Raw genomic sequence first — 14,287 nt, 5'->3', positions numbered from 1 at the left:
AAATATTACTTTTGTGGCACATTAAGCTCAATCCAGGTAAAACTATTACAGTTATGCTGTGTTACTGTAATTCCAAAAGCAAGTTTTTTTGTTTGTTATGAGTAATCATCTTATGCTTGATCACATAGAAGCAATGTGATAAATTAGTAGTTGCATATCAAACTGTGTCCTGTTCAGTCCTTGATATTTTGGGTGAACCAAAAGTTAACTGGGTTCTGGTAACAGAGTCAATTTACGTGGGGTCACTACATAACCAAATTTGGCATCACACATACAAACACTAGAAACAAACCCAAACCTCAGTCTATTATTATGGAATATTGGGCACACATCTAGGATTTGGCTCAACAGAAGCATGAATTTATTGATGCCATTATAGTATAAATGTTAAGCCTAACTGTGTATATTTAATCAAGAAAGGAAGCATTACAGTTTCTTTCTTCATTCTAATTTGATTTCTTCAAAAAAGAACAAGTTGAATTTTGAAAACAAATAACGATTCTTTGAGGGAACCAGATAGGAAAGGAGGGTAGGAGAAGGGGAGGAGAGAATCTCATTGAGGGTGAGTAGGCCTCTGGTTTCTCGGTACTCACCTTTAAGGGAAGGGAGAGGGGGAGAGTTAAGGGTGAGGTGAGTGACAGTGGAGCCATGGGAAGGGAAGGATATAAGGGTTGAGTGGATAGTTCAAAGGGGAAGAGGTAGGGATAAAGAGAGAAAGACTTGCATTTATACAATGCCTTTCATGACTTCAGGATGTCTCAAAGCGCTTTTCAGCCAATGAAGTAGTTACTGTTGTAATGTAGGAAATGCAGCAGCCAACTGGTGCACAGCAAGGTCTCCCCTGCTCTTTTTCAAAATAGTGCCATGGGATCTTTCACATCCACCTGAGAAGGCAGACGGGACCTCAGTTTAACATCTCATCAGAAAGATGACCAGTACTGCACTGGAGTGTCAGACTAGATTATGTGCTCAAGTCTTTGGAGTGGGGCTTGAGCCCACAACCTTCTGACTCAGTGGTGAGAGTGCTACCAATTGAGTCACAGCTGACATCTGTAGTGATAGGAGGGGGTGGTAGGAATGAGAATGGATAGTGGGAGGTGAATAGGTAGAGGACATAATGGGAGCAAGGAAGTGAAAGAAGCACAAGTGATTGGAGTAGAGGATGGGAAAGGAGCCATTGAGGGCCATACTTTCCCTGCAATGCTCACTCCAAAAGCATATAAATGGCTCCTATCCCTGCCGCACCACGCCATATGACCCAATACCTCCCAACTGAAAGGAAAAAGAAAAAGATGCAGAAGCAGATGAGGATAGAGAGAGAAGCAAAAAGAGGTAAAAGGAAAGAAGCAACAGAGAAAGGAGAAACAGATGCATAAGAGGAAAGACAGAGAGAAACAACAACACAAAAACACCCAGAGACAGATAAGAAAGTAAGTATATTCTCCGATGTAACATGTGCAATACCACGGGAGTTTGGCTAATATTTATTAAAATTGTAAACTATGTGCTCTTTAAATGTTTTATTTGAAGCCCAACAAAACTAAAATGTTCTAACACAAATAATAATAAAATAAAATGCCTTTAGTTAAATAGAATGTAAGTGGCATTACTTAACTGAGCTGAAGGCTAGTTGGTAATGTGCGGTCTGAGAAAAATCTAATATGCACACAAAAGCATTGAAACATTAATATCAAATGCATTTTATCAAAACATTTTTCAAGGTTTGGTTCAATTCAACAAATTTAAGTTTTCACCAACTTGCTAACAAGCTTCAAGTTTTTGAAACTCTTAATTTTTAAAATCAAATTCATGTATTAATTTTAAAAACGTACCTGGATTGAAATCACTCCATGCAATATTAGTAACACATGCATTAATACACATATGAAATTTCTTTGTCCATTATTTTAAATAAGACATTAGCGTTTTAAAATAAAGAGCTAATGCTTTTGTTAAAATGGCCGACAAAGAAACTTCATTTCTTACTAATATCACCCAGTGCAATTTCAGCTCAATTTTGAACCTTGTTCACCATATCAACATCATTAAACAATATTTATCTCTTACATATTGTATTTTAAATATAGTATGATTTCTAAATCTTCAGTGATTGAAGTTATTTACTCTGTAATTCCAAGACACCTTCTCAGGTGCGCTGCAGTTTTTTCCATCTGTTGCATGTCCCAAGTCAATTGACGTTTATTAGACTGAACTTTATTCAATTGGCAATATAAACGTTTAAGTATGGCTTCACACCTTTTGTTCTGCACCTGAAGAAATTAAATGAAAATTGTGTTTTTTTTAGATAGACCCAGAGCAACAACAATAGTAGAACATATGCTGTTCCAACTATTGAAAAATTCCAAAGTATGTTCACCTGTAAGTATATATCTATATATGTGCATACATATATTGAGTAGCGTTAGAGTGTGTATGAATAATTAGATCAAGTCGTGGGAGTCAGAAAGAGGTTGTACAAGGAGGCAGATGTGAGGGAGAGGGGAAGAGGCAGATGAGAGAAAGGGCAGGGTGGAGGGGAGAAAGAGAGGAGAGGGGTAAAGGGAGAGGGAAAGGGGAGGGAGGAGAGGAGAGGAAAGGGCAAGGGTGTGGCAGCAGACCAGCGGAGACCAGGAATCTCTCCCGTGCGCGGAATGAGGGTGTGGCAAAGCCCAAAATCTCTCTCAGCAGTGGATGGGGTCGAAAGCTCACAATCTGTTTCAGTAGGAGTTGGGAGCTATGGGTCACAAAGTTTTTTTAAGGGGGGGAGGCGGGGAAGGCAAAGAATCCAGTAAAATCCTTTGATCACTGCATGAAGCGCACAGCAATAGCTGCAGATAGGAAATTTGTCAGCAGAGCAGTAAGCCCAAGGCAAAAAGAGCATGTGGCGGTGCTCCTCACTCGACCGTACCCAAAACAACCTAATTATGTGCCCCCCCCACCCCAATCTTCACTGGGTGTTAAAACCTTCTCCCTCCACAACCAAATTGAGCAAAAGAATAAGTCTTGAATAAATCACTGATAACCAAGCCAGTAGGTAAGAAAGACTCTTCACCACTGAGGAGCACCTTCTTGGGCCTCTACCCCCAATGATCAGTTCCTTGATGTCCGCACTCTTCCCCACCCTCAACCTCTTCCCCCTATCACTGAGAAGGACTTGAGCAGCAATGTTGTGGGAACTCCATGATCTCCAACTTCCCCCCCAAGTCACACAACATCCTAACTTTGACATTTATTGCCAATCCTTCATTGTCACTAGATCAATTCCCTAAGTAACACCATTGTGAGAGCACCATCACCTTAGCAGCTCAAGGCATAGGTCCACCACCTTCTTAGGCAACAAGGGATGGGAAATAACTGGACCTTGTCAGTGTACCCCACTGAGCACGTTAGCCCAACCCCACCACCTTCACTGACAACCATCAGCTCAACAAAGCACCATCTTGGGCTTCCGCCCCCATCTCCCACTCAAGCATTCTCACCTTGAGCCCTTTGCCCTCAGTGTGCAGCATGTTATCCTTAGACAATGTACAAAGAGAAGTGTTCTAGCAGTGAAATCTCCGGCCATTCTCCTACCCTCCCCGTCCTCTCCTCTCTCCTTCTCCTCCCCTTTCCTCCTTTACTCTTCCTGTCTCCCTCTCCTCCTCTCTCTCTCTCTCCCTACTCACTTCTTCTCTTTCTCTCCTCCATCCCTATTCCCCACATACCATCCGCAACGCCCCTTTGTCCTCCTTTCCCACTCTCCCCTTTCCTTGTCTCCTCTTCTCTGCCCTCACCTTCTTGCCCCATTCCACCTGGCCTATCCCTCTCTTGTCCAAATATCCTCCCACCCTCTAACCCTGTTTGACCTGAATAGTATCCTTGGTCTTGACTCCCCATATGCAACACCAGGGAAGATTGATTATATATAATAAATTTGTTATATGTTTCATTGAAAACTCATTATAAACACCTGCAGTACCTATTACTTCTATAGGTGGCACTGGGGTAAGTAAAAAGTTAAAGCTATCACACTGTGTGACACACAAAAGCAACTATTTTAGAGTAAATTACCCCAAGTCTGCAGCTGTTGGTGGCTCTTTTCCTTACCACATCACAACACACCAGCCGCTACCTACCCCGAAAGGAAAGAAGAAAAGAAAAAAAGAGACAAGCGAGGACAGAGAGAGAAGCAAAATTGGGGAAGAGAAGCAGCAGAGAAGAAAAAGAGACAGAAAAAGAAGAGGAGAGACAAAGAGAGAAACAGCAACATGAAGACAAGAGAGACAGGTAAGGGAGAGGGAGGCCATATTCTCCGACTTACTGTGTGTTATATATATATTATGAAACTAGTCAATCTCTTAGGGGATTACAAAGCAGAAATTCATAGAATATGGTCACTCTCTTATCTGCCTCTGATTACTTTGTATTGCTGTTTCTCTCTATCTCCCCTCTTTTGCTTCTGTCTCTTTCTCTACTCTTCTGCTTTTCTCCCCATAACTCTCATATTTTCCTCTCTGTCCTATTTTGCTTCTCTGCCTTTTTTTTCATTCCTTCTGGATGGGAAGTGGTGGGTGGCTTGGCATGGCACAGTGGTGAAAGGAGCCAACAGCTTTAAGCAGTATTTGGGGTGAGTTTGCAGAGAAAATGTGTTCCTCAGTGGCTCCCATCCCATCCCTCACTAGTGCATCCCTCAGCCCCTTCACAACTCTTGTCCTCTACATTTTCACCTATCCACTACATCCTCCTCTTCTTACTATCTCTTCACTGCCATCACTGTCCCTCCCTCTTCCTCTGAACTGCAACTCCTGTATCCTCTCTTCCGCTTCACTACACTGGCATTCACCTCTCCCTTAACTCCACAAATTAGAATACGAAAAGACTCAGAGGGTTAAATTGGGTTGTGTAGCGTCCGTTTTTTAGGTTTCAAAATGGTGTCCAAGGTGCTGGCACGCACATTTCCAACAGGAAGTGCGCAGGACGCCATCTTGGTAAAGGGGTTCACGCACACGCGCCTAACGACCACCGGCAGCATATAGAGCAGGGGGATCATGACATGAATCAGTGTGCAACGCTGATTTGAAGCCATCGCTGCCATTTTGCAACTCCACAATCGAGCCCTGTCTTAACCTCGCACAACTGAACACGATGATAAATAGCATGAAGGATTCCCCACCAGCACTATTTAAAGGGATCATGAAGTACTCACAGATTAGTTGCCGGATTATTTCTTCTGGCTGCTGGTGTAATTGTACGTGTTTTTGAGGTTTCCTATACATGGCTAAAGTTTAAGTACTCTACAGAGAGTGGTCTGGCTGGTCTTGCAGTACTTTCTTTGTCATTTAAAATATTGTGCTGAAAATAGTTACTTCCAGATGGATGGCCTGGTAAGGCTTCTTCTGGGAATTGAACATGAATGGGAGAATGAAGAGAGGCCACGCAGAGCTGGACAAGCTGCTAGAAGAGGGAGGAGGAGGAGGGGGAGCAGGGCACTTAGCAGGAGGCCATATCGAAGGAGGGTCTTCAGGGACCAATTCTCTAACCTCAACTTCAGCAATGACCAGTGCATCAGAAGTTTTCGGTTCACAAAAGAGGTCATGAGTGAAATCTGTCAACTGCTGCAGCCACAACTGCAGCCTCAAAGCAGGGCAAGGAGAACATTGCCTGTGGCTGTCAAGGTGACTGTGGCTCTTAATTTTTATGGCTCTGGCTCCTTTCAGGCTGCTGCTGGAGATATAAGCAACATCTCACAGCTTGCAGTGCACGGCTGTAAAACGGAGGACACTGAGGCTCTCTATACAATGAGTAATACATTCTTCTCATTCCTTCTTGCTAGAAACAAGCAGGAGGAGCGAGCACGAGGTTTTGCACAGATTGCAGGCTTCCCCATGGTGCAGGATGCCATTGACTGCACGCACATTGCCTTGCCTACTCCTCATCTGAACTTAACCATATTCATCAATAGAAAAGGATTCTACTACCTCAATGTTCAGCTGGTGTGTGACCACAGACAGCGCATCATACCGGTGACTGCCTGCTTTCCTGACAGCAATTATGATTCTTTCATTCTGCGGCAGTCCTCTGTTCCATCTGTATTTGAACGAGCACAGCAAGTCAAAGGCTGGCTAGTGGGCGACAAGGGTTATCCCCGCATGACATCGCTCATGACTCTGGTCAGGAACGCATGCACACAGCAGGCCTACAATGAGAACCTGGCCATTATGAAGGAACAGCCCTTGCCACCATCTATCAGGCGAGAAGCTGAGGAGCAGGAGCATGAGGAAGAGGAGGAGGAGGAAGTGAAGGAAGAGGAAGAGGAAGAGAGGCTACAACATAAATAGTCCCTTTCTGACAGGGCTCTAAATAATCAGATTATTCATGAGTGATACCAGCAATCTCAACTACATCTCCTCATTCACCAACAGTCCCACACTCTTATCTTTCCTCTATTACTGACCATCACATTGTCCTCTTTCTGACAACACATATTGGTTCCTCCCTCAGTTCACCACAGAAATAAAAACCATCACCAAATGCAAATTCAAATCCAAATTTATCAATTCACTCATTAAATAATGCATACAAAATGAAACTAATCACCTTTGTGTATTTCCAAAATGCCTGTCTTCCTTGTGCCTTTACCTTTCCTAGTGCTCCTATGAGGTACTTCCCCAGTGGCTGCAGCATGGGAGGTGGAAGGCTATTGGCCTTCCACTGAGTAGAGTGCAGATGGCGGTGGAGGACGACCTCGAGCAGCTCTGGTTCTAGAGGGGCTGGCTTCATCTCAGCCTGGGCTGCAGCAGTCTGGGGTGGCTGGCTGACAGGCAACAACAAGGGCACTGGCGGAGTGGGAGGGGTGGTAGAAGGAATGCTGTCATCCTGAGAGAGGATAGCAGGTTCCTGTTCAATGGAACCATTGCCACTCTCCCGGGGCGGCACCTCAACAATCCTGGTGATCTGCTGGAGAACAGATTACTGCACTGCTGTGATGCCCTGGAAGCCCCTTTCAACAGTGGTACCCAGCGCCACAATAGCAGCAGTCTGATCTAGCATGGCAGCAGTCTGAGATTCCAATGCAGCAGTCTGAGCTTCCATGTCAGCTGTTTGTGCTGCAATAGAAGCTGTGACATCAGTCCCAGATGCTGCATCATGGTGGGTTCCACAGGTGCGCTGATGGAGGTGACCACCCGTTCCATGTTGGAAAGGATGGGCTCCAAATTCTGCACAAAGCCCTGTGTTAAGTTGGTGCTGGACTCCTCCATGCTCCTTGACATTGTGCGCAGGCTTTCTGGCAAGCTTTCCAATGCACCAAGCATTTGGTTGTATACAACCATCAGCCTTCTTCTGTAGCGTGGCCCATCTAAGTGCTCATCCGACTCCTCTGCAGCAGAACTGGAGTGCGACCTTGTCCTTCGGCGAGCTGGCACCTGCGATATCCTTTCCCCCGGTCCTGTTTCCTGTGCACTTGTGCCTGGTCTCTCTTCATCATCACTGTCTTCTTCCTCTTCTTCTTCTGATTGGGAAGGTTTCAGTTCTTGGGTACCTGAAATGAAAATAGGACAAGTGTTGGGTTGTGGTGAGGGGAAAGGAGAAAGTAAGAAGTGCGTGCTTACACCATTTGCAGCTTGTGAGTCAGAAGAGATTGTGGGATGAGGGAGAAGTGGGAAGCCAGGAGGAGAATTAAGTATGCTGAGACCCTCATCATCGATCCCTCCAGCGCCTGCAGTGGCCATGGCCTCAGCGATGCCCCTTCCCATGATGGCCAGCACTATCTCCTCCATGGGGGTTAAACCGTGCAGGTGCGCATGTCCTCCTCCAGTTTTTTGCTGCTTTCTCTGTTATGCGCCACCTGCTCCTGCAAGAAAGAGGGGAGTGTGTCAGTGAGTGTCCTGCAATTTGTTTGGGTGATGTGGCTGTCATGGTTGAATAGCTGCCAGTATGTGTGAGTTGTGGGTGTGAGGCTTGTAACAGTGCTAAGTGTGTGAGCGTGAGGTAAACCATTTGAATTGAAGGTTTGAGACTGATTGATGGAGATTGTTGATAGGTGGGTGATGGGGGTGCAGTGAATTGAGCAGTGGATGGGGCGGGTGGTACAGCTATGCCATTTGAAGATTGAACTCACTCACCTTGACAACTCGTGTCAGATCATTAAACTTCTTCCTGCACTGCATCCATGTTCTTGGACCTATACACCTGGCATCGACCTCCGCCACTATTTCTACCCATTGCCTCTTGAGCATGTGTCTTGAGGGCCTCCTACATCTGTGGATACAAGGGGGGTAATTTAACCCCCAAGAATGGGTGGGTTGGGTGCAGGTGGGAGGTTGAAGTAGCAGCTTTTTAGAGTGGGACCATACACCGGCTCCAATGCGCCCACTTTCGGGTTTAACCCACGCGCGTTAGGATGCGTGCGTGCAACAGAAACCCGGAAGTCCCATCCCCACTTAAAGCCGGTGGGCCAATATTTGAAGGGCCAATTCAGGTAGTTGAAATACTTTAGGTACTTCACTTTTTGTGGATTTTGCAACAGAAACAGATTTAACTTCTCCTGAACATGTCTCCCGTGGCTTCTGAAATGTGCCATTGAAATGGAGGCGAGTTGCAGCTGAAGCTCATTTGGTCCTTTAACCCAGTGATTGACACATCTCAATAAAAGGTGAAGTATTGCAGCTGGGCACTCAATTATCTCAACCTTTGGCTGGGAGTTCTTTGTGTTCAGACTGAGATTTCTTTGTTAAAATTGAGAATTCTTGTGTTCAGACAAATCTACCTAAATTTTGGAGCCCCTCAAACTGACAAGATCAGGATGGGGGGGGGGGGGTGCAATGGATCTATGCCACAGTACATCTGAGGAGGAGGAAAATGAAAATGGGGAACCCATCGCCAGAGCAGCCGCGCACATTGCTGCCCGTGATGCCAGGGATTCCCTCATCTCTAACAGGTCCTCATAATGCGATGTCCAAATTGAAGACTTTGAAATACTCAGGCTGCCTGGAACAACCACCACCGCCAATCCCCCAACCACCCTTCCTTTGCACAAAACAGTCCTTCAACCACGCATACACCCATTACACACTTGCCCAATGGGTGGCATCATATCTTGGAATTCATGATAAAGCACATGAAAGAGCAAATTCACAAAAGAGACTCAATAATGGCCAAGACATAGCAGTGGTGGTGACAATGATTAAATTGAATATGCCAATTAACATGTCAGGTCATCAAACACCGTTGTGCATACCCTTGGTGAATTACAATTGCTTAGCCTGTCTCTTTCTACCACTTCTACGTGGTGCATCCCCTGTGGCTTCAGCAAAGGTATTGACAGGTTGCTTAGATCCTGCAATGACTGCTGAGATGCTCTCGGCCCACGACCTCTGGGTTTTGGAGCCCGTGAGGGCCTCACCAAAGATTGCTCCACCTGCACCTGTGCAGAGGCAGACTCAGCCATCGGGTGAGAAGGCAGCATTGCGGGTACTGGTTGGGGGGTGGGGGGCAATGGGTAAGACATTATTATGTGACATTATTATAGACGTGCCAACACAGAGTGACGGGTCAGGGTGGGGGGTTGTTGAACAACACAGGATGTGGGTGAGTCAGCAACTATACTCACTTTTCCTGACTTGGTTACGTCATTAAAACGCTTCCTGCACTGAACCCAAGACTTGGGCACCATGCTCCCGTTGCTCACCTCTTCTGCCACCTCCAGCCAAGCATTTTTGGTTACAGAGCCAAATGGCTTCCTGCCATTCATTGGAAACATTAACTCCCGGTTCTCACGGCAGCCAGCAGTACATCCAGGGAAACATCATTAAATCTAGGGGCAGCCTTTGCTTTCCTGGACTCCATTTCACCTTCAAAATCCATTCTTGGACTGGCCCTTTAAATAGTGGGCTTTAAATCGCATCATTTGGGTACGCAGTAGGCCCACTGCGCAACCTGGAGTCGCAAAATCCGGAAGCAAAGGTAATTGCCTGCAATTGAGATACGATCGCAGATTTAAACGCGCTTACTTTGCCTCTGGGTTCCCCATGCGCAAATCCACTCACCTGCTGACTTCCCACCGCCATGCTAAAAACATGGTCAAGATGTCTCTCCTTCTCTCCACCTTTTGAACCAAGACATCCAGTGCATCATCAGAAAACCTTGGTGCACGCTCTCTCGCAGGCTGAGCCACCTTGAAAATCAATTCACTTCCTGACACCACTTCCAGCAGCCACAATGCCCCTCCCCTTTAAGGTTAACCTTGAGCAGCGCTAGCCACTCATAATATCGGGCCCCCTGCTGATGCGTGCAGCCAATGAACAGCGCAGGTAGTGCTGGCTGCGTGCAGCAATCATGGAAATCAGCAGGCAGCACAAATTTAACATGCTGCCAGCAGCGCAATGAACGGGTGCAGGTTAATCGTGGACCGTGATCCCCGTACCCAGCTTTGGAGGTTATCCAATTTAGCCCCCACTCTCTATCTCCATTTCTTTTTATGTGTTTCTCTCTACGTCTCACAGCTAAACATCATCCTCCTCTCCAGTGCTGCTAAATACTAGATACATACCTCCAATTGTTGTGCATTCTCAGTGTCAAAAATAGTAAGGAATATATCCAAATTATAAAGGGCACTCATTTACAGTTTTTTTATATAGAATAGTGGACAGAGTTCTGAAGTTCAATCTTTGAAGCACAAATGAAAATCCCAGAATACATTTTAATAAAAATGGAACGTGACCTATTCTGTCACTATAAATCACTAGATTAGATATTATCCCCTACTTGGCATATATACCCCGAATGTTATAAAACAGCAAATCCTCTGACTCACGTGAGTAATGTCACAGGGAAGTCACTATTATATATTAAATCTATAATATATTAAATTGACTACATGTGGCTTGTGTTTCAGGAAAAAACTTTCATGTCTCTAAGGGAAAACCCATTATAGCACTTGTTATGCCTTAGGTGGGACTGTAATAGGAGTATTCAATGTTAAGACTGTCACACCTTCATCCAGCCTGTTGTCCTGCACAGTAGGTGTGATTGTACTGGTAAGAATTATTTACTTTTAATGTGAATTTACAGTAAATAAAGTTTGGCTTTCTCCTCTTAATTTGTTGGTTTTAATTTTTTTAAAAGTTTTTTCATGCCTCATTCCTGTACATCACTCATGTCTAATATCTTCTCCTATGACTCCTGCTTTTTTATTCTCTGGTGGGCCTCTAGCTATTTTACTTTTAAAATAAATATACTCATTTAAATGTTAATAATAATTTTCATTTCCAGAGCTCAGTTACCCCATTTTGAGGCCCTTGAATCGTTCCCCCACCCCTATGGCCTCCTCTTCTCCTACTTGCAGGCCTTCCTGTATACCTTGAGCCATCAGCATCTCTCCTGACGTGTGCCTTTGTTTTTGCTAGTATTGCTCATCCAGGTCATAAGCCTGCCCCACTTTGTCTTCAGCCTTCCTGCTGGGCTACGGCTCTGCTACGCCTGGAAGTGCTAATGTGTCAGTTCTGTTCTATCTTCAGCCCTTTTGCTGGGCTAAGGCTGTATGCATAACTAGCTACTGGAGTTAGCCTGTCAGGCAGTTTGTTGAAGGTTTCTACTATTCTTTTTGTAACGTTTAAGTTCCTTTCCAAGAGGCACAGACAGATTAAGTGAGTGGGAAAATATGGCAGATGGAGTTCAATGTGGGCAAGTGTGAGGTCATCCGTTTTAGACCTAAGAAAGATAAATTGGAGTATTTTCTAAATGATGAGAAACTAGGAACTGTAGAGGAGCAAAGAGATTTTGGAGTCCAAGTACACAAATCATTTAAAGCCAGTAGACAGGTACAGAAAGCAATCAAAAAGGCTAATGGAATGTTGACCTTTATCTCAAGTGGGCTGGAATACAAAGGAGAGGAAGTTATGCTTTTGTATATAGTTGTATAGAGCCTTGGTCAGACCCTATCTGGAGTACTGCATTCAGTTTTGAGCACCTCACCTCAGGAAAGATATAGTGGCCTTGGAGGGGGTGCAGCTGCATTCACCAGAATAATAACGGGGCTTAGACGGTTAAATTATTAGGACAGGTTGCATAAAGTTGGCTTGCATTCCCTTGAGTATAAAAGATTGAGTATAGACTATAGAACTTACCTGATCGAGGTGCTGAAAATATTAAAAGGATTTGATAGGGTAGATGTAGAGAAACTATTTCCTCTGATGGGGGAATCTATAATGAAGGGACATAATCTTAAAATTGCTAGGCTAGCCCATTTAGGAGGTAAATCAGGAAGCATTTTTTCATACAAAGGGTAGTAGAAATCTGGGATTCTCTCCCCAAAAGTCAGTGGATGTTGGGGGACAATTGGAACTTTCAAGACTGAGATCAATAGATCTTTGTTAGGTAAGGGTATTAAGAGATATGGAATTAAGGCGGGTACACGGAGTTGAGATACAGATCATCCATAATCTAATTGAATGGCGGAGCAGATTCGAGGGGCTGAATGGCCTATACCTGCTCTTACGTTCCAAGGCCAGTAATAGTGGTGAGTCTACAGTTTGTAGCTTTCTATTAACCTTCAAAGTACTTGTGATTACGTTTCAGTCAGTTGTAGAATTTTTAAAAATTTGAATCTCTCTATCCCGTCTCCCTTGCCTTCATTCTCCCTATCATTGCCCCCCCCCCCCCGCTCTATCCTCTCCATCCCCCTTCTCCCCACTCTGATCCTTCTCCCTCCCCTCTCATTTACCCTCTTACCCTCCATTATAAATGTGGACATATGATTTTATAATGGAAATATAAAAATAAGGACAGAATATATGACTTTAAATTGAGCATTTAATGTACACACTGGTCCATGTATCTTCCCCCAAACCCATTTTATCTGAAGACAAACTTGATCTCATTCAGTATATAATGAAAAGTCTTGTGTTTAGGGTATGTCCAGAGAAATCCTTCAGAAGCTCTAGTCAGCTGGACCTTCTTCCATGGATGCTCACTCTTCTGCCAGAGTGAAATAGGTTATCTCTTCTGGTTTTGAAAGGTTTGGGGATTGGTCAGTGAGAATGCATTGTCAGGGCTTCATTGATCTCACTGATGCAATTAGGTCTGCTGTCACAGCGATCAGTGGCCACGGCGAGACAATGCCCAGCAGCAGGGGTATGGCTGGAATGAGAAGGGATGCCAAGACATCTGGACTCTTCCATCATCCTCCTCTCGTTCCTGTACAGGTTGCAGGAAACATGCAGATCTATGGTATCAATGCAGTAGCATAAATGCCCTAGCTAGCAGCTGGCTCATCTTAGGATCCAGCTGCTGTGAGGCAAGAGCGTCACCTCAATTGAGAGACTCTTGTTCTTACCACTCACCTGGATGGGTGCAGCTGCAGCAATACTTGAGGCTCAACACTATTCAGGGCGCAGCAGTCCACTTGATCGGCAGCCCTGCCACTGGATTTAATTGCCAAGCCCCCACCACCAGCATACTGTGGCTGCAATACGTACTATGTGCAGGATGCATTGTAGCAACTCATTAAGCTTACTTCGACAGCACCTCCCACCCCATCGCCTCCAACACCAAGAAGGACAAGAGCAGCAAGATCCTGGAAACACCATCACTTCCAAGGCCCCCTCTAAGTCACACACCATCCTGACTTGGGCAAATGTTGCTTAAAACATGTTTGTGGAGCCAGGAGGAGCACGTATGCTCCTCTGGGCCCCACAAAAGAAGTGTGGACCTACTCTGTCCAGACTGAACTGCCCCGCACCCCCCTGAACTGCTGACTGTCCAGGAATCCCTGTCCCTGGACATACCTTGGGCCAGGCAGGCGGTCTCTGGGCAAAAGCAACAACCTGGTTGGAGCAACAAAGAGCCCTGCAAGGTAAGTTTAAAGCATCCGTTTGTGGAGCCAGTAGGAGCAGGGATGATCCTCTGGGCCCCACAAGAGAAGTGTAGGCCTACTCAGTTCACGTTCCTGCTGGATCAAAATCCTGGAATTACCTGAAGCAACTGTGGATGGGCACTAAATGCAGTTTAGCCAAGGTCGCCCACATCCCAAGAACAAAACTTTAAAAAAATTTGACATACGGCACCCATCTACTCATGCAATCCTGTCACTAGGGTAGTACCCAGATGAAGCAACAGATTTGGGTTAAGAGGTCATACTTCACACACCATCACCCAAGCAATATGAATATACAACCAGGGGGAAATTTTAACTCCTGGGCAGGAAAATGGCCCAGCGAGCAGCCAGCCTATCTGGGAGCGACAGCGGGAGGCACAGAGCATTTCAATGTCCGGGCCTCATTAACATGCCATTGCCAACCTCCCGGCCAAA

The 14,287-nt window shown here is 45.2% G+C and overlaps 1 protein-coding gene across 1 annotated transcript in view; it reads right to left on the bottom strand.

The window, feature by feature from the left end:
* Positions 1–2,120: 2,120 nt before the first annotated feature.
* LOC137326890 (coiled-coil domain-containing protein 122) overlaps positions 2,121–14,287 on the bottom strand; it is a 78,269-nt gene continuing 66,102 nt past the window's right edge. Inside the window, exon 5 of the mRNA XM_067992272.1 lies at positions 2,121–2,270. Coding sequence (XP_067848373.1) covers positions 2,121–2,270 — 150 coding nt within the window. The remainder of the gene's footprint in view (positions 2,271–14,287) is intronic.

Source organism: Heptranchias perlo, chromosome 11 (genome assembly GCF_035084215.1).
Source record: "Heptranchias perlo isolate sHepPer1 chromosome 11, sHepPer1.hap1, whole genome shotgun sequence".
Lineage (NCBI taxonomy): Eukaryota > Metazoa > Chordata > Chondrichthyes > Hexanchiformes > Hexanchidae > Heptranchias > Heptranchias perlo.
The sequence above is the reverse complement of the archived record's forward strand: the minus strand, read 5'-3'. Positions and strand labels throughout refer to the sequence as shown.